Source organism: Biomphalaria glabrata, chromosome 7 (assembly GCF_947242115.1).
Source record: "Biomphalaria glabrata chromosome 7, xgBioGlab47.1, whole genome shotgun sequence".
Classification (NCBI taxonomy): domain Eukaryota; kingdom Metazoa; phylum Mollusca; class Gastropoda; family Planorbidae; genus Biomphalaria; species Biomphalaria glabrata.
In genome coordinates this window covers 16,961,392-16,982,522 of record NC_074717.1, presented here as the reverse complement: position 1 = coordinate 16,982,522, position 21,131 = coordinate 16,961,392, and the positions used below count along the sequence as shown (strand labels likewise).

The window sequence follows — 21,131 nt, the reverse complement described above, 5'->3', positions numbered from 1 at the left end:
TCGTGTAGGTTCGTAAGGGTGGGGCTATTTGATATTTACGGGCTTTAACTAACAGGGAAATGAGTGTGTATAAAGTGTAGTAAATGTAGATATTTCTGTAAAAAATAATGCTACCTAAATACAACAAATACAATAGTCCGCGTGATATACCATTGTTATGTTTCCGCCTTTTACGTGACCAAAATAGTTCCAATTCACGGCACTTTGATTTGAACGAAATAGAATGTGTGAGCCATTACAAAACATAGTATTATCTAGATGTGTTTCGAATGTTCTTCACACGTCAGTATTAGCCAGAGTCGCCCGTTTCTAGAGTGAAATGTAGTCGCCAGTATAATTCATTTATGCAGTTTAGAAAGCAGGAAAACGCTAAGCACTGGGGCCCAACACCGGACCGCGCTAGCGGAACTTACAGCTCTCCCGTACACCTGGATGTTGGTAGAGGGAACGAACGGACATTTTGTTGCTATGAAAGTGTCATATGGTCAAGTTTGAGCAACACGAGAATATTCAAATATACGTTGTTTTGAAAAAAAATAATGCTAGGTGTTTTAATTCGAATTTTTTTTTTTGGAGGGCATGAAAATGACCTGCCGTACTAGGCATCAAATACTACGGCACTGCCTTTAGGTCTGTAGACTCAAAACTTATTAAATACTTTACAATTTCAAACTACTCAACGTATACTATGTAAACAAGAAGATAATTAATAAACACACACACACACACACGTTTCAACCTAGCCAGTCACTAGAGAGGAAATAGAGACATCAATAGTGAAGGGAAATGACTTCCTATAAACTGTAATATGGAACAGAGGTCATTGCAATTGGCGGCTATAAAAGAAAGCCTTATTAGTCACTTTTTTTCACAGTAGGGGTGGTACGTTGTTCGGTTTTCTAGTTCCGTGTAATTCTGCTTTAGAGGCCTTGGAAAAAGCGACAAATAAATATTAATATATTAGAAAAATATAATAAATAAAGTCAAAAGTGAAACAAAAATGCTTCAAAATCTAGGTTAAATAAGCTAAAATCTAATAAAGACTCGTGTATATAATTTGAAGTTAGTTATTTTTCGTAGTCTTGATATATATTGAGTATAGAGTATACCTTGACTCTAGATCCTTAGTAGGCTCAACTCTAAGCATTGGACAACAAGGACAAGGCAGTGTTTTCTGACTAGTAGCTAGGAGCAGCTGATGCTCGTTGAATTGCTCTAGTTCACTGTCTCTTATTTGCCTGTTAGCAACACATGAAATGGAAAGAAATTAAAAGCCGAATAAAAGGTTAAAGTAATTTGTTTTTATTACCTATTGAAAGTTATTTTTCCATTGATCATTGCTGTGTTGTATGGAGCTTCCATAACTCTAAATATGTAAAAATTAGACTTGGTGGAAGCTTTTAAAAATTAAAATGAATTCAATTAAACTAGTTATCCTGGTCAATATAATTGTGTAGGAATACAATGTTTTAATATTACATGTTTAAAATGTTTATTTCAAGTCAAACGATAGCATAATAATAATAGAATAATGAGTTCGTCCTCCTCAAAAATGTTATTGCGAAAATATAAAGTAGCTACATTTCTAAAGGTCGTTTATCTCAAACAGTCATACTCTATCTATCATGTGTACATGCATATTAGATATTAACATATGTCTCACACCTTTTATTCAAAAAAAAAAAAAAAAGAAAGAAAAAAAAGAAACAAAACACGAGGCTTCAATCCATCTTCAATAATTTGTACTTAGCTCATATCATCACTACCTCATTAACAGTCAAACAAAGTATTATTTAGTTCATTTACATTAGCTCTAATAGACTGCAATAATTCTTTCAAAAATACTTAGTTTTAAAATTTAGGACACTTTTTTTTTTTCACTCTAATCTCTATTTTTGTTAATTATAGGTGAGCTTTTAATGTTAAACCATCACTCGCCCCAGCGCAGCCAAGTGGGGTTTTGAGGTTAAAATCCACCTCCAGGGGATTTGGAGGTTAAACAAAAAATAAAACAAACGTCCAAAGTCCAATAGCGTATCCTGGGTAAAGGGGTTGAGTTCAAAACCCTCCTAGAGATTTTTTAAAAATACAAAACTAAAGCAAACAAAACTCACCAAATTCTATGAGCGAAGCCGAAAGGGGTTTTGAGTTTAAAACCCCCTCCAGAGGGTTGTGAGTTTAAAACCCCCTTCAGCGGGTTGTGAGGTTAAAAACATCCTGTTCAATATAACACTAAAGCAAACTACAGTCACCAAAGTCTATGGCACAGCCAAGGTTGGGGTTTTGAGTTCAAACGCCTCTCAGAGGATTTTGAGGTTAAAAACGAGCTCTTGAATAAAAACTAAAGCCATCTACAGTGTGGAGTTGTGGTTCTCCCATCGAGCACCTCCCGAAGTGGCGGATAAGGGAATCCCCACCAGATATGGCTGGTACCGGAGAAATCAAATATCCGGGACGGACCAAAACCATCATCAACCTTGAGCAGATGGAGCTCCTAAGTCACGTACGACTTTCCATCTTCTGGAGAAAACCCCAAGGAAAAATTAGTATTGGAGAGGAGATGGGTGCCACTAAATCCTATTAAACCCATAAACCCTACTGAGACACACCTTAAAACAATAAATATACCAAACATGAGCACAATTATTGGAACATGGAGTATAAGAACTCTCTATTCATGTGTCAAACTAAAGGAGCTCACACACGAACTTCAATAATATCATTACTGAAAACCTTTGACAAGCCCATGAGAAAGTGATCATTTAGAAATGTTTGAGATAATTCTTTTATTACATAGCAGCTCAATTATTTCAAGCTGCAAGTCTGGTTTCACTACTACTAAATCCACATTAAAAGGTATTCTGAAAATATCAAAACTGTTTCAATAGCACTGAAGTTTTGAAATCTTCTTACCCACTACCAACTTGTCTCAAGCTATCTTCATTGTTCGCGGTTAGTTTTGATTAAAAATCTCAACAAATCCAGATATTTTACCCATTATATTTGGAGTTTCACCCCATTTGTCGTATATTCCTGATGTACGTACTTCCAAAATTCTTAGAAATGCTACTTTTGTTGCTCCCATTAAGGATGGCTTTAATGAAACAGACACAATATTTATATAAGTACTAGGTGACCGAGCCACGCTCAGTTGAATTATATCTTAAGGAAGGATAGATACCCGAAGTCAGTTTACGACAATGAAACAGACACAATATTGTTAAAGTACTAAGTGACCGAGCCACGCTCATTTGAATTATATCTTAAGGAAGGATATATACTCGAAGTCAGTTTACGATAATGAAACATGTTTAAAGGTAAGATAAGATAATTTTATTGATCCAATCAAATGGAAATTCAGTATGACTACAATTGACAACATCAGCTAACTACTGCACAATAACAGTATAGATGAAAAATTCGAACAACATTCACACACGATACACAAACACATTCGCAACCAGCGCTTTATGAATTTAAACCAATATAACTCGACCTCGAGATTTCGCAATGTGACCAACGAGTTGTCATTTTTTTCTCATTTAATACTATACATATGCCTATATAAAAAAATTAATTATATAAATACATACATACATACAAGAATTGCTTTCTTTGGAGTATAGGATATCTACATGAAACTAATATTAAACATGGCTAAATCCAACAAGACAGTTCAGAGCTGATTTGAAATTTAGCTTCATTCCTTCCTTCTTTGCCTATGTGCCTTTAATGCAACAAAATTTTAAGCAATGACGCCATGAAACCAGCTGGAGAATCATCTGAGACGATGAAACCATGATAAATAGATTATAAATTTTTTATTTTTTTCCAACACTCCAAGATAAAAAATGACTAGTTCCACAAAATGTTCCACATCACAAAAACGTTGGAAAACAGCACCACGAACAATTTATTTGGCCAGAGATTTTAGCTCTTCTACTTCAAAAAGATTATACATGATACTTATCAGATATTATGAAATATCATCAGAAAAATTCTATTGTTTAAATTTTTTTAAATCTAGTGAAAGGGGTTTTAGTTGAAGCCCGATATTGACATTTTTTTAACTAAAGCAACCCACTAAATGGCGTTTCTTTTTTTTTTCTGTTTGGTGAAGGCATGCACTACATATTAAATTTCATTTTGCCTTGTTTTAATCTAAGTTTCATTAATAAATAAATACGACTTAGAAAAAAAAAACATTTGATGTTGATGAATTTAAAAAAAATGCATAATTATCTAAGCAGGGGGTCTAATGAAAAGTGGAAAACATAGCAAGGGATATACGCGATACCAATAGTTATTGAAGGCCTGTACACAGACCTGCAACGTCGCAACCTGTGGGCTGTGTAGACCAATAGCTCGTTGCCATGTCAAAGGTCTGTACGACGTGGCAACCAGCTATTGGTCTCATCTGCCAACATAGTTTGAGAACCAAATATAGACCAGCTTGAGTATCACTGGGTTAGGAAAACTACTATAAACTATTCTATTATTACCTGACCGATTGTAAAATATTTTCTAAATGTTTGTAATCTATTTTGCCGTTGTCATTCGTATCTAGCAGTCTGCATAGAAGATGTAGTTCTACTTTGGTTGCTGGTACTCTCATGTCAAACATGCCTGTAATGAACACAATTACACAAGTCATTGCTAATGCTAATGATGGCAGATAAAAATTTAGGGCGGTTAATTTTCAACTTTGGGTATTAACAACATGGTAAAAAAATGGCATTAGACAAAATGTATACGAACATTCTGACAACTGATTTATTCAGCAATATCACTAGGCATTGTTTGGTGGGGCAAGGCCCGGGCTTGCTGCCCTTCCTTATCGTGGCGCCCGGGTGGAAACGGTCGTGAGAGGGAATGACTAGACCAAAGGGTAGCGAAACAAAGGCTCCCGCATAAGAGGGTGCGAGAGCATTCTCATTGCACTGTGCGGGGATGAAAAAGAGCTTCCGCAGCGATCTGTCAACGTCCTGGCGCCGTCCCTCAAGGGACCGTTACATAAATGGCGTGTCCCGCAAGGTTTGCCTGGTATAGTGTCAAGACTCATTTCCTCTCTAATATACGTATGTGTATTACTAAATGTACCCAAGTCATGGGCAATACCCTAACGACACATACAACGACAGAATAAAGATTCAGAATGCCAATTCACAGACATATAACATATTTATTACATTATCTGTACTATAATACAGAGTCAGTTCAGACATTTGAAATATCCAGTATCAATTAAAAATCTAACAGCTTAATATTCCATAGACTGAATAGTGACAACAAAGAAAAATAATTAGAGTCTACACTTCGACTCTATCTATATCCAAAAGTCCAACTGTCCTGGACTAGGAACAAAACCACACTGCCTTATTATGAGTTACATTATATTCAACAAAAACATCTCACCAAGTAAAACAATCCAAAACAATAACAGTTTTGAAGTCAACAACCCTTCTCCTCTACAGTAAACAGGAGACCCAGGCTGACCAGAACTCAGTCCTGACATTTCTCCCCCCTCTAATTTCTGTCTGTTTCTGGGTTCATTTAAAACAAACAAACTTCTAATAAAGGGATTTTCAAAACGTACATATATCAACATGCAAACAAAAGTAATCTTGGTACTAAAACATAGCTTACATACAGTTTGTAAAAAACAAAAAAAAAAACAAACGATGTATCCACATGAAATATCAATACTATCCACAGTCTGCTAGGCAATTATAATTATATGTATATATCAACATGTAAACAAAAAAATAGTCAGTGAACAAGCATATTTTTCTTTTTTTTACATTTTGTAAGAAAAAAAAGTTATATCCATCTGAAATGTAAATGTTATATACAACATACTAAGCAATTATAATTATATTTATATATATATCAACATGTAAACAAAAAATAGTGTGAAAACATATATTCTACCTTTTGTAAAAGGCGGTTAATTACATATCGCCAATCCTAACAAACAAATAACTTTGAAATGAATAAATATTATATTTCAGTTATCTGTAATCAATATCATTTTGGTCTATTCTGTTAGTCTAGATAGAAAGTTAGCAATTACATTTAGTTTGCCCTTTAGATGTTCTACATTAAAGTTAAATGATTGTAATAATAGAGCCCAACGACAAATTCTATTAATCCCATATGTTGCGCTCTTCAAAAAGGCCAGTGGTCTATGGTCACATTGAATTGTGAATTTAGCGCCATATAAATATCTGGACAAGCGTTGTACCCCCCAAACAATGGCAAGGCATTCTCTCTCTATTACTGAATACCGTTGTTCACTGGGCAACAGTTTTCTGCTCAAGAACTTTACAGGATGGAATATTCCTTTTACTTCCTGCAAAAGACAACATGATATGGCTATGTCCGACGCGTCTGTTTGCACAATAAATGGTCTATTAACGTCTGGTAATTTCAGTATAGGATCCCGTGTCATGCACATTTGAATTTTTCTTAATGCCCGGTCACATTCTGGAGTCCAATTGACTCTCGTCGGTGTCCCTTTTTTTAACAATCCAGTAATTGGAAATACTATTTCCGCAAACGCTGGAATAAATCTGCTATAAAAATTAGCAATACCTAGCAAACATCGAACCTCTTTTTTCGTTTTTGGTGATTTTATATTTAATACCTTGTTTCTGTTATTGGGTTCTGGGTATATGTTTCCTTCACCTACAATATTACCCAAGAAAGTTATTTTAGGATACGCGATTTCAAGTTTGCTTGGCTTGATAGTAAACCCATATTCTTTTAGCCTGGACAACACTTTCTCTAGTGCTATTAAGTGTGATGACCAATCATGCCCGAATACACAAATGTCATCAAAATAAAACACAACATTTTCCAGTTCTTTAAGAATGGTCCTAACAGTGCGATTAAAAAAACTAGGAGAATTAAGCAGACCAAACGGTAGATATTTAAATTGAAAGTGATCACTGAATGCAGTGTACTTCCTACTATTCTCTTCTATTGGTATTTGCCAGAAGCCTTTTGTTAGATCTATCTTTGTAAAACAATTGGCACTATTAAGATGTAAGAAAAGATCTTCTTGGTCTGGACATAGACTATATATTACATGGACTGCCAACTCTACGCACTAAGCCTATATTTTTCAATAAACAAGTCCCGTTCACGGAGGCGTCCTTGGTTGCGTGGTAAATTGACTTCCGGTAGATTTTTTTTTACGTATAAAGAAACCATTCTCGAAGATTTTTACCACCACTTTTACAGCAAATCATGAATGGAAACTGAATTGTTAAAGAAGATGTTACAGAGGTAAGTGTGCACAAATCAATTTCTGACTTAGATCTATAACTGTAAAGCTTTATAGCTGATTTTCTTAGCCAATATAGACTAATTAGCCAAGCCTGTATTTCGTGTATTTTCTTGTTTACGACATTGATTGAATTGAGGTTCTTGTGAGACATAGCCTATATATATATATATATATATATATATATATATATATATATAAACCAAATAGTAGGACTTATTCAGAAGGATAACCCGGTAAATTTAAATCTATATGCTCTTAATATAATAGGCTAAAATGACCTTTCGTTTATAAGTTGTAAAAAAGTCCTATATTATGTGTAGGCCTAAAGTAAAAGTAATAAGTCTAGATGTAAAGTTTTCTCCGAGTTGAAAAATGTAAGAAAAGTATGTTTGGCATTTAGATGCTGTCGTTGATAAATTAGAAAAAGTACATTCTGTGATGTTTTATGGCAAGTTATTATAACACAGTGCAGGACAGGCCACTGTCCTGTTGCCTCATGTTTCTCACGGCTATGGCCAAATTTCGAATCCTGGTGCCCCCGTGCCTCATTTTCTTTTTGACTGCCCCAGACTTGCTGATCTCCGTCTCAACAGGTCAGAACCAAAAATTCTCGATCTGTATGGTGACATGTATGCACTACGCAATACAGCAGGGTTTCTGTCCAGGGCTTTTGCAAGAGAGGATTTGAGCCTCTCAAGCCCTCACTCAAATGGAGTTTGATGATGTTGACTTTTTATGCCCTTTTTTCTGTCTTGGTGAGAGTTATTGTAAGACTGAACTATTGATCTGCAGCTGTCGAAGTATTGACTAGCCTTTGTAATAATTACTGCGAAAGGTAGTGAGAGCAGCATCGTCGTCAAACATCAGTTCCCTAATCAGGTTATGTAGTTTCCTCGTTTTGGTCAAGCCAGTTTAAGAAGCATTCCATCCGATCTACTGTGGATATATAGGGCCTACCCCATCTTCCAAGGCGCTATGAGAGTACAGACGAAACAATTCCGAATAGTGTTGATGGCCAAAACCCATCCTTGTTTTACCCTGCTCTTGATAGATAATACCGGTACCTAAAAGTCTTAGAGGAAGAACTGTCAAACTTTACAGTTCATATCATGTGAAGCTAACAGTAGTTTCAATAGCTTATTTGGACAGACAATTTTCACTAGTAAAAACCACTTCTGCTTAGTGTGAGCATATTGCTAAATGAAGTTCATATTTCTATTACTTTCTACTCAAGTCACCCAAGAGAAATTTTATTTAAAGCGAAAACTTTTTATAATGCATTTTTCGTTGTTTTTGTTTTTTTTTTACTTAAGGAGCATACTACTTCCACAAACCTGATTTGATTGTCACTAACTTTCAAATTGAAAGGGATCTACTACAAGTGAGATTTTTTTTTACTTTCTCCAATAACATTGTGTTATCAATACATGTATCACTTTAAATTGTAATTGTGAAATAATAGGTAAAAAATCTCCTTAAGTACATGTTATATTTAATCCTATGCATAAAATTTATTTACATAAAAAAAAATCATTAAAGCAGGCCTAATTGTAGAGAAAAAATTATTTCTTGTGATTGCATTGAAATCAACTTTAAAGATGCTGTCCATTGTTGTAACATAAAGTAGTCTTACATTTTTAAATTAGCAAATATATATATTTATAACATGTCTAAACTAGTTTGAATTTCTTTTCTTTTTTTCTCAGCTGCTCATGAATTTCGAGATTTTACAGCTAATAGAGGAACAAATTTTATCTGCTTCCACTTAGCCAAACAGCATGGAAATATGCTATTGTAATGAGTAGAAGATATTTGTCATTTAGAGTATCATGCAACAGCTAATTATCAGTCCACACATTTCAAGATGAGGAAAAGAACAGTATAAGCTCCATTCATTGATGCATTATTTATACAAAAATGTATAGTCAACCCAGTCATCACTCCATTTTTTTATGAAGCCAGTTACAGTTACCATGAAGGGATGAAATTTCAGATAATATTCTGTTTATTTCATGAAATGAGAATAGGCCTACATCAGAAATTGAGATGGTCATCTTCAGTATTTAATGTTTCATCTAAAAATGATAATTATATTAATACATATTTGATGTACAAACAAATGAAAACCATTCAAACACTTTTTTTTGTGAAGTATAGATGATTAAACTTGTAAGTGTCTGAACAATATTACATCGACATTAACTTATTATTATAGACTTTTTACAGGAATGTATCTTAAGCTGGACTGAAAGAAAAAGTTGCTATAATTTAAATAATAAAATTTAATAGTTTGAACATGTAACTAAAAATTGAATAATGCTAACATTTATTGACAAATGAATATTGGTAATGATGTGCTTTCTATTTTAATAAGTCAATAATATTAGTAAGAACAATATTATCTTCACTTTCTTAATATTATAAACACAATATTTCCTGAAAAGATTTTTTTAAATTATAGAAATAATGCTCAAGTCTTCAGAAATGGTAGTTTTCAGAATCATCAAATCAAGGACAACATAGTATTCATGAACTTCCAGCTATCAGCAAGCTCCTAGTAGGTATTATGGAGCACATTCTCCTTCAACTCAGAGGATCACAGGCACTGGACAAATTCTAGTACTGTTGATGGAATAGAAACAACATACATTAAATTCATAACAAGTCACCAATTCAATCTTAGTTTCATATAGTACCAAACTTCCATATGTTCAAGTCCTTTACGGGTAAAATCAATTCTGAAAACATCTAACAAAACAGTTCCTTAAAAAGTATATTAGGAGTATAGTAAAGTATATCAGAGGTTTTACACAAAAATGCTATGGGAACATATTATGAAACTAAAATATTACAAAAAAAAAGGAATAGTATAATAATAACAATATTTAATCTTTGGCATTATATTCAGTAATATTATGAAAATTTAATGAATGATTAAATGCACTTGAAAGTGAAGGGAACAGATTTTTAAAAAAATTCAGGAAATTTTCTGCACAAGCATGCTGAGGTAACCAAAATAAAGAGAGTCATTGAATATTGTACTGAGTGTTTGAAACATAATTTTTTACTGCATACATTAAATTATAAACATATCTTTGCAAATTTAAAGGGAGAATTTGAAGACAGCTTTTATTCTTTTTGCACTAAGATAAAAGTATTAAATTTTAAGCTGCCCTACTTACTGGAAGGAGGCCTGGTGGCTTAGCGGTAAAGCGCTTGGCTTCCGAACCAGGGACCGGGGTTCAAATCCTGGTGTAGACTGGAATTTTTAATTTGAGTCTGAGTCCACTCAGCTCTAATGGGTACCTGCCATTAGTTGGGGAAAGTAATGGCGGTTGGTCACTGTGCTGGCCACATGACACCCTCGTTAACCGTAGGCAACAGAATGGTCAGAAACAGATAATCTTTACATCATCTGCCTTATCGATCACAAGGTCTGGAAGGGAAACTTTACTTTTTTTTTTTACTTACTGGAAGTTTCGTAGGAAGAGTTTCTGGCATAACAAGTGAGTTTTGTGGCATTCATCCTATTGATAAACTCTTAGAAATAAGAAAGCATCATTTCTTCTTGAAATATACATCTGCAGAAAAGAAAAGAACAATTGCTTTTAATGTGAGCAATAATAAAATTCTAATTAAATTTTTTAAATCTCCAAAATATTTATAGTGACTTAGTTCAAAGAATTATGTAAAGACTTTCTTTAAGCATTTTCTCAACTCATCTGACATCCTTTTCCACCAAGATAACTGGTTAATCTGTACTTCTAATTGAGAATGGTTGCATAATATATTTAATTCTTATGCAAGAAAGTATAATTTGAAGGAAAACACCTTAGATAACAAAAGAGTGGTATTGGCCTGCATCTTCAGATCTTCAAATAGTTTAAAGAACGATCTGTGACACTGTGAGCCAAGCACTTCCATTCATGATTCACATATGAAGAAGCTAAGGCTAAGGCGCCTAAGGGCTAAGTAAGACGAAGTTTAAGTTTAAGTTAACAAGTCAGGAAGTCAGATTAAAATTAATCATCATGATCAAGGTAAGATGAAGCTGAACATCTAGACTTGAAATTATCCTAGATCTAGTCTAGAGTCAACTAGAGCTAGATTCTATATAATAGGGGGCCTATATAGATTCTATATCTTCATTCTCTGGGTTTATCAGACACACAAAGATGGTGAATCTAGAGACTCGACGTTCATAATATTTTTAGTCATAATTTTGTTAAGAGTACTATAGGCATAGCCAGATTTTTGATAAAAACAAATTATTATTTTACAAACTTAAAAATGGGCATTTACATAAATAGTGTTTAGTGTTCTATTATATATATATATATATATATGTATGTATATATATATATATATATATTGTAATAACTTAAGTGAGGCAACTCAACGAGGACATTGACGTTTATTTACACGGAGACATGACAAACACAAAGGACATCTGCCTTGAGCACAGCATCTCCATATTGGCTCTAGACTTGGGCGGAAATCGTTAGTCTCTTATGTCAACATCCGACTTGTCTGGTCACTGATAGTGCGCACCTTCTTTCTGCACTATCTTGGATGGCGGTGCGCATGTCAAAGTCATAACATTGCCCCCGTCTTAGCACTTTTCGTCCCGAAAAGAAACACTGCAGCTGAGGTTTGACAGTTCAGGTGGAGGTCGATCAGTCGGAGCCACAGGCGGCAGGGAGCGTGTTCCCCACGAAGCCATCCGCATTGTTTTCCTCCAGTGCCGCTTTCTCTTTCTCCAGTTGACCAGGCTGTTGTTGCGACGATGACGTGGCCGTTTGCCACACAAAGAGATAGTGTCGAGCACTGTTTTCTTCAGCACAGACGTTGATCGGACACGCTGTCTCAGCAGACCTTCCCGACAGACGCCTCTCAAGGGAGCTGCAGGTTCACATCCAGCCACGTTGCAAACAAAGTCCAATGCACCGCAGTCATCCTCAGACAACAGTCTCACGTCCAGAATACAGGTCTCTTCAGTTTCAAGTGGAAAATGTCTTCCTCTTGACGGCTCAGATTTAGAGTGGTCCGATTGACATTCATCTATGCCAATGTCGATGATGATGGTAGAAGTACATATGCCCTGTTGGTGGTTTTCTTGGCATCTAAATTCTATGTGTGATGCGCCGCACGTACAGTTCATGCTAAGCTTCTGAATGCAGTTGTCAAGCTTCGAATTTCCCTCTTGAGCACCGACAGATAGGCAGAGGTCTTTAAGGTCCATAGCAACAGGCTTGAACGCAGACCCAACGTTGTCTTGCTCCGTCAGGCTCATTGAGGTACTGGTAACAGGTACAACAGGAACATACGCTTCAGGCACATAACAGACTTCAGTTAAGGTACTGGTAACAGGTACAACAGGAACAAACGCTTCAGGCACGTAACAGTCTTCAGTTTCTTCATTTGTCTCTTTCCGTTCGACTCGGTACATCCCGTTGAGATCATCACAGCAATCGCCATCACGTTTCTCGTCTTGAAAGTCACAACCACAAGACTTGCCCACAACACAGACGGCGCTCAAATCCCCAGCGTCTCCGTCACCACTGTTTGTGCAACCACAGTCTTGACCACGCAACTTCTTGACCAACGAGTCTACAGGCAACTGCTCCTTTACCAACGAGTCTACTCCTTCTTTCAGCTGAGACACCATTTTATCTACCTTGTTCCCCATACTGTTAATTTGTTCACACATTGCATCAATACCTTCATTTATCTTGCCAATAAGCTCATAAATCTCCGGTTCAATTTCAAATAGGTAGGTCTCCGGATCTTCGTCTTCATCAATTAGGGCTTGCCGGAGACGAGCTGTAAGCACCTCCTTGGTACCACCAATTATCTCATATCGGTTACGAAGTTCCTTCCTAAGCTCTCTAACCGAGAGTTGGTCTAATTGTTTCAAAGTTGCCATTGTAAATCCTACCTCCTCTCGTTGAGTTGCCTATAATCCCACTTCTGACACCAATGTAATAACTCAAGTGAGGCAACTCAACGAGGACATTGACGTTTATTTACACGGAGACATGACAAACACAAAGGACATCTGCCTTGAGCACAGCATCTCCATATTGGCTCTAGACTTGGGCGGAAATCGTTAGTCTCTTATGTCAACATCCGACTTGTCTGGTCACTGATAGTGCGCACCTTCTTTCTGCACTATCTTGGATGGCGGTGCGCATGTCAAAGTCATAACATTATATATATAGTAGTGTAGTAGTGTGTTGTGTGTAAGTTCGTATTTGTAGATAAAGTTTATAGCCATAGGTCACTACATCTGGGTGAAAGTCTACATGTTTATGTGTACAATCACTTTCTAGTGAAGAAGAGCCTAATGATTCTAAAATTTTATTGGGCGAATATATTCGAAACAATATCAGATCTTTTTATAGCTTTTAGAAGAATTGGATGTTATTTGGGATTCTAGTTAGTTAAAAAAAAAAAAACCCACTAAAAACTTGAAGGCCGAAATTTTTATGCAGATTTTTCAGTTAATCGATGATTTTTTTTTTAAGGTTGATTTTCCATTACTATAGATAAAAATGCACATTATCTTGAAATTAAAATCAAATTGAATAAAAAAAAATATTTGTAGATCTGAACAAAAGTTGGTAAAGATGTAAGATTGTAGGCTTAAAATTATTGACTCACTATATTGTTATTTTATTTAGACTGACTCATTCACAGATTTAACTTAGGCCTATATCACCAATTATATACAAAATTAATAAATGACACTCTCAGAAATGTATTGACTCTTTCAGTAAATCGCTTATCACATTTAAAATATACATTGTAAAAATAATGATAATAATTATCAAATGTGATGAAAAAAAAAAGAAAAACAAATAATCCAAACTGGCAGCACCAATTAGCAGACAATTAATGTCGTAAACAAGAATACACGAAATACAGGCTTGGCTAATTATCTATATTGGCTAAGAAAATCAGTTACAAAGCTTTATAGTCATAGATCTAAGTCACAAATTGATTTGTGCACACTTACCTCTGTAACAACGTATATGACAATTAAGTTTCCATTTATGATTTGCTGTAAAATTGATGGTAAAAATCTTCGGGAATAGTTTCTTTATATAGTAACAAATTCTACCGGAAGTCAATTTACCACGCAACCAAGGACGCCTCGGTGAATGGAACTTATGCTTAGTTTCCTTAGTGTTGGCAGTCCATGTAATATATAGTCTATGGTCTGGAATAGCCTCCGCGTCAAATTTGGTAACCGCCTTTAATTTCCGAAAATCTATGCAAGTACGTACTGTTGAATCTTTTTTTCTTACCCAAAACAACAGGAAATGCATAGGGCGATTGAGACTCTTCAATAATGTCCATTTCAATCATGTTCTCTATCTCCTTGTCTAAGACATTTCTCATATGAATAGGAACTGCGTATGGCCTCAGTGTAATAGGCTTTTCTGTTGTGAGCTCAATGTTGAATGCTTTAACCTTCGCTTTACCCGATATATCAGTAATTATATCTTTATACTTCTCAACTAGCGTCTGAATTTGTTCTCTTTGGGTTTCGGTTAATTCAGTATTGATATTAATATGTTCCCTGGAATGTGTACTCTCAAGAGTAGGTAACTCTGTAACTTCATCCTCTTGGTTATCATCTTCCTGGTCGGTTACAAGGGATGCTATGCACGCATGTAATTATTCTTCCCCTTGACCCACATTCGAGACATGTGACGCAGTTCCCAAGAGTTGTAGATCACTATTTTCCCTAACCGTACATTCGGTGTTGTTTTTTTCATGATATTTTACTAATCTTTCTTTATTTTTACATTAAACTTGTTAATTCTTTTTTCTACTTTATAATGCCCCTCCCAGTGCAAGGCTAACTTATTTTGTCTCTGTGGTTTCAGTAAAAGCACAGAATCACCTGTTTGAATATCTTTTTCTTTGCTATTTCTATCATAATACCGGTACCTTTTATAACTTTTCTTACATTTTGAGCTATTATTCTGAGCTATTTGACAAGCCACAGCCAGACTACTTTTTAGGTCTAATAAATAGTCAAACACATTCTTTATTTCTGGTTCTACCTGTTGATTAGTAAAAAGATCTTCTAGAATTGACATAGGCCCCCTGACTTTCCTTCCATACAACATTTCATAAGGGAAATGTTAGTATACTCATTTGGTACCTCTCTGTACGCAAACAGAAGTGCATTTATAACTCTATCCCAATTGTTAGGTTCTGCTTCGGCCGTCTTTCTCAGCACTACACCCCCATTTAACATGGCGTGGAATGGGGTTGATTTAACAATCTTTATTTTAACAAGGTTACAAAAGACAGTTTGTGTGGAAACACAAACTCAAAATCGGCCCCCGAAGTAAAATATTTTACATAATTCGGATAATCCTTCAGAGTTGAAGATAGTTTACTTCCTAGTCCAAACCTCCCGCAGGACGACGGGGGATGGGAGCAGGCAGGGTTTGAACCTTCGATCGTCGATAAATCCAAACGACAGTCCAGCGCGCAAACCGCACGACCAGTGGTCCACCCAGGTAGGCTTCAATATTTTCAGAAAGAACATCCGAATGAAATTATATCAAAGACAAATGAGAGATAAGAATGGAGAAAGAAGGTTAACAGATCTTGTGTAGTGCCCCAACCGTCCCGCAGATCAAAGGATACGTGAAAGTGAATGTAAAGTTAGATGTGAACCTGGCCTAACTAGTTTGTGGTCTATAGGGCAGATGATGTAAAGTTCATCTGTCGTGGCCTACGGTTAACGAGGGTGTCATGTAGCCAGCACAACGACCAACCGCCTTTGCTTTTCCCCAACTAATGTCAGGTACCCATTAGAGCTGGGTAGACTCAGAAGTTGAAAGTCCCAGTCTTCACCAGGATTCGAACCCGGGACCCTCAGTTCGAACTAAATAAGTTAATTTATTGAAAAGACTCAATCTCATTTTCGAATTCTCAAAAAAAAAAAAAAAAAAAAAAAATTCCGCTATATAGAAAAATGTTCACGAAAATGATATTTATAAGATTACTATTCGTCTTAAATTAGGTGTAACATATAATGCATACTAATTAGCTTTTTCTTATAAAAAAACTTCTTGCATAATTGATTTTTAAAAATTAGAATTTTCGCTTTCAGGAAAAAAAAAGTAGCCGTTGCATCAGAACTTTGAATGGTCTAAAATATTGTGAAGTCGGATTTTCAATATCTCTTCTAGTTTACGAGATCTAAACGGGACGGACGGACAGACGGACAGACATTTCGCACAAAACTAATAGCGTCTTTTCCCCTTTCGGGGGCCGCTAAAAAACTGACCTATTTCTTTGTATAATTCGGATCTTAACTGAGATCCATTATCAGAGAGTATCTGTTCCGGGAATCCTAGACTAGTAAAAATAGCACTTAGAGCTTCTATTACTACTGGTGTTGTTGTATTAGGGAGTGGTACAGCTTCCGGCCATCTTGTTGCCAAATCAAGCAACGTTAAAATGAATCTATTCTTCCGATCTGTCATTTGGAGTGGTCCTATATCAATAGCAACTTTAGTAAATGGAGAGGAAATAATATTCATGCGCCCTAGTTCTACTTTTCCAGCTTTTCCTGGGTGTCTACCTCTTTGACAAAGGTCACAACATTTAATGTATGTTTTTATATCTTTATCTACCCCAGGCCAAAAGAAATGCGAATATACCCTATACTTGGTTCTATTTATAGACATGTGTCCAGCTAAAGGTGTAGAGTGTGCTATTAGTTCACGTCTATTCGTAGGGATTACAAGTTGTCGCTCTATTACCCCAGGGCTATCTTTTCTTTCAAATTCTTTGTAAAGTAGACCTTCTTCAACTATAAACGATACCAATCCCTTCTTCTTATCCTCGACTGTTCCTGCATTCGCTTTTTCCCATAATCTAAATAAAGAACTATCATTCTTTGATCCTCTCTAAAATCACTGTCCAATTCCATCCACTTACTTAAGCCAATCCTGTCATTATCTTCCGATTTGACCCTAGTGTCTTCTGCTTTCGCCATTGCCCTAGTAACAGCATTCCCATATAAAAATGCTTTAGCCTGATCAACATTTCCAATAATAATATCTGCTATCGGGTCCTTGAACATGGCCGCTACAAAGACTGCTTTTAAAAGTGGAGCATCAATGTCTATCCAAGCAAGTGGATACTGAAAGGTTTGTCCATCTATTAATTTTAAAGTAAAAAAAACATCTATCTTCTGACTTTCTTCTATTAAACTTTCTCGGACCCCAATTATGCTCGCCCCTTTATCTCGTAGAACAGAAACCCTTCGATCTCCTAAAAATCCCTCAACTATTTTCAATCCACCTACTGATTTATATTTATAATCTAAAACAATCAAATGTATCAGTGTGACATGCAAACAATCCCACTTGTTGCCCCCTTTCTGGTAATACTCTTAGTTATTGCTGTGTTGGACCTCTATTCTCATTTAGCTTTACCCGACACCCTGGAGCAATGTGTCCGCCCTTTCCACATCTATAGCATATCACTTGTGTCCCCTCTGTGTTTATATTATTCGGGCGACGACTGTTAGATTGACCAGTGGCACCAAATGCTACATATGGGATATCGTTACTAGTTACTTTGTTACTTCCCTTTACAATATGTGTAGAGCCTTTCGTGGCATCTCTAAATTGATCGATACAGTCTAAAACCTCTTGGGCTGAAGTAGGCTTTCGTAGCAAAATATCTTTCAGTGCCTCAGAAGATAGCACACTGTAAAGTCTGTCTCTCATTATAAGGTCAATTATACCGTCTACTGTCATTGGGGTTTGTGATGTTTTAAGCCAGTTGTCAAAGGCCCTTTTCAAATGGACATAAAAATCTTTCATATCGTCCGTCTTTGGGGAAAGTTCATGCCACAGTGTTCGGCAGGCTTCTTCCGTGAGTTGGGCTTGTTTTAGGAGCTCCCCCTTAACAAAGTCATAGTCAGTGTTATGTATCAGTTTTGTTTGTATCATAAACAATTTTAGTTTTTCATTTAATTTGTGAGTGAGGACAAGTGGCCATCTTGTCTTGGGTATGTCGTTAGCAGTAGCAGTCGTTTCGAACAGTTCTAAGTAGAATAACAAGTCCTCGTTGTCTGTCATGCATTTTAGGTTTTTGTCTAACTGTTTATTCTGTTGGGGGTTGTCGTTAACTGTCATGTCTTTCTTATCCATTTCATGTTGTCTTGCTAGTTGTTTGTCCTCCATCTCTCTTATATGTCTTCTCTCCTCCGCTTCCCTTGTCAGTCTATCTAAGTCAATTTTCTGTTGGGCATCTATAAATTTCTTTAACGTTTTGCCCTTAAACCCCAACATCTGAGCCTGGGCTACTATCTCCTCAAATGGACGAGATATAAACTCTGACATTTTCCTAGAGTAGTGTCCTTTATTACAATATTACCTCACAAAATGATATACATACAAAACGAATTAAAGCAAAATTAAAATAATACTAATACCTCTGCTCCTACTAATGTTGTTCAACTGGTACTCCAACAGGTTAAAGATAATAGTCCAAGGTTATCCAATAATGTGCTTTCTCTTAGTCTATTTCAGGTAGATAATCCAACAGGTAATCCCAACATGGCTTTATACCTAAGCGCAGTACCGGTACTTGGAATGTACCACAAAAGTTAAATTCATTTAAGTATTAGATCCAGCAGCAGCTTCTTCAGTATAATCCAAATGGAATGTACCACAAATGTTAAATTCATATAAGTATGAGATCCAGCAGCAGCTTCTTAAGTATAATCCAAGGAATGAGCGTATTGGTAATCCAATTATGAGGAACGAAATTGCCCTTGCCTATACACTTATGTTTAGACGTACGAAGGGGTGCTACTATTACTTGCTAATAGTGAACACATTCGGCATGTTAAATCATTATTATTAGATAGTAACAGCCTAAAATACAGACGACGAGTTTCCGCTCCTTATGGACTTGAACTCTTTCATTAGTACACACTCGGAGATATGCGCTGTCTGGGTGCAGCAGATACTTCAGGTTACTGTACTCAGAGATATGCGCTGTCTGGGTGCAGCAGATACTTCAGGTTACTGTACTCAAAGATATGCGTTGTCTGGGTGCAGCAGATACTTCAGGTTACTGTACTCAGAGATATGCGCTGTCTGGGTGCAGCAGATACTTCAGGTTACAGTACTCAGAGATATGCGCTGTCTGGGTGCAGCAGATACTTCAGGTTACAGTACTCAGAGATATGCGCTGTCTGGGTGCAGCAGATACTTCAGGTTACAGTACTCAGAGATATGCGCTGTCTGGATGCAGCAGATACTTCGGGTTACAGTACTCAGAGATATGCGCTATCTGGATGCAGCAGATGCTTCACTCGAGATTGATGCATCCATCGCATGTAGTTGTTTTGGACGGGCCCCCAAAATGTCAAGACTCATTTCCTCTAATATACGTATGTGTATTACTAAATGTACCCAAGTCCTGGGCAATACCCTAACGACACATACAATGACAGAATAAAGATTCAGAATGCCAATTCACAGACATATAACATGTTTATTACATTATCTGTACTATAATACAGAATCAGTTCAGACATTTGAAATATCCAGTATCAATTAAAAATCTAACAGCTTAATATTCCATAGACTGAATAGTGACAACACAGAAAAATAATTAGAGTCTACACTTCGACTCTATCTATATCCAAAAGTCCAACTGTCCTGGACTAGGAACAAAACCACACTGCCTTATTATGAGTTACATTATATTCAACAAAAACATCTCACCAAGTAAAACAATCCAAAACAATTGCCCCCCTTCTCCTCTACAGGAGACCCAGGCTGACCAGAACTCAGTCCTGCGGGGATGAAAAAGAGCTTCCGCAGCGATCTGTCAACGTCCAGGCGCCGTCCCTCAAGGGACCGTTACATAAATGGCGTGTCCCGCAAGGTTTGCCTGGTATAGTATAGGAATACGACGGGGGTCCCAATGGTGCGGCCTTCGGCCGCGTCTCTAGTCCGCGAGTTCGTAGTGTCCGTCTCCACTGGAAGTGAACGCAAAATCAAACTGTAAGTTTAACCCCGAGTCTCACCCCCCGTAGGACAGAGTGGCGGGAAGGAGGAACTCGCCGCCCATTTCAGGTTGGTGAAAGGGAGCTTATGTTCGCTTTTGCTGGCCTAAGAGTTCCAAGTGCGACGCACAACTCAACTAGAGAATTTTCAAATGGTGGGGCAAGGCCCAGGCATGCTACCCTGCCTCATTTTGGCGCCCGGGTGGAAACGATCGTAGAAGGAAATGATTAGGCCAAGTGTGTAGTGAATCATGACTCCTGTGGAAGGCGCCGTTCCTCAAAGTGCCGTTTTATATATGGCGTGTCCGGCGCCGTTAGCATGGCAAAGGGTAGAGAAATGGCGGAGGTTTCCGGTGTACACGGTCTTCGGCCGCGTCTCTAGTCCGCGAGTCCGGAGTGACCGTGTGACTGGAAATAAAAGAGTCAAACTAGACACTCCTAAGACCCTCTCCCAGACAGAACACACTGTTCAATCAGACCGGTAAGAGGGAGCTCTTGTTCGCTTTTGCGGGCCTAGAGTTTCAAGAGCTTATGGCTCAACTCTACCTGACAGTTTCAAATTAGTGGGGCAATGTAGCCCATTCCGAGAACATATCCTGGTATAACCCAACTGGTCTCAAGATTGGCAAAACGTAGTGAAGAACAGGAAACGTCTCAGAAGGAAACCTACTAAAAGGGGAATAGAACAGGCTCTATTGAAAAGCAAGATGACCCGACGCGTACGACAGGACTATTTTTTTTTGGTTTGGGGGGGGGCAGTTACCTCGTAAGATT

The 21,131-nt window shown here is 36.9% G+C and overlaps 1 protein-coding gene and 2 long non-coding RNA genes across 10 annotated transcripts in view; 1 reads left to right on the top strand and 2 right to left on the bottom strand.

Annotated features, from left to right (window-relative positions):
- Nucleotides 1-21,131, bottom strand: part of LOC106051098 (microtubule-actin cross-linking factor 1, isoforms 6/7-like) — a 76,446-nt gene that overhangs the window by 4,968 nt on the left and 50,347 nt on the right. For all 8 annotated transcript variants that reach the window (XM_056036737.1, XM_056036729.1, XM_056036731.1 and 5 more), the window contains exons 4-5: nucleotides 4,503-4,626; nucleotides 1,110-1,238 (exon numbers count right to left, since the gene is read on the bottom strand). In XM_056036737.1, coding sequence (XP_055892712.1) covers nucleotides 1,110-1,238; nucleotides 4,503-4,626 — 253 coding nt within the window. The remainder of the gene's footprint in view (nucleotides 1-1,109; nucleotides 1,239-4,502; nucleotides 4,627-21,131) is intronic.
- Nucleotides 7,061-9,465, top strand: LOC129927444 (uncharacterized). The gene is made up of 3 exons (XR_008779051.1): nucleotides 7,061-7,290; nucleotides 8,605-8,672; nucleotides 8,998-9,465. It is a non-coding gene; the product is annotated as an uncharacterized LOC129927444 (long non-coding RNA).
- LOC129927443 (uncharacterized) lies at nucleotides 9,645-11,147 on the bottom strand. The gene is made up of 2 exons (XR_008779050.1): nucleotides 10,763-11,147; nucleotides 9,645-9,913 (listed from the first exon to the last, which is right to left on the bottom strand). It is a non-coding gene; the product is annotated as an uncharacterized LOC129927443 (long non-coding RNA).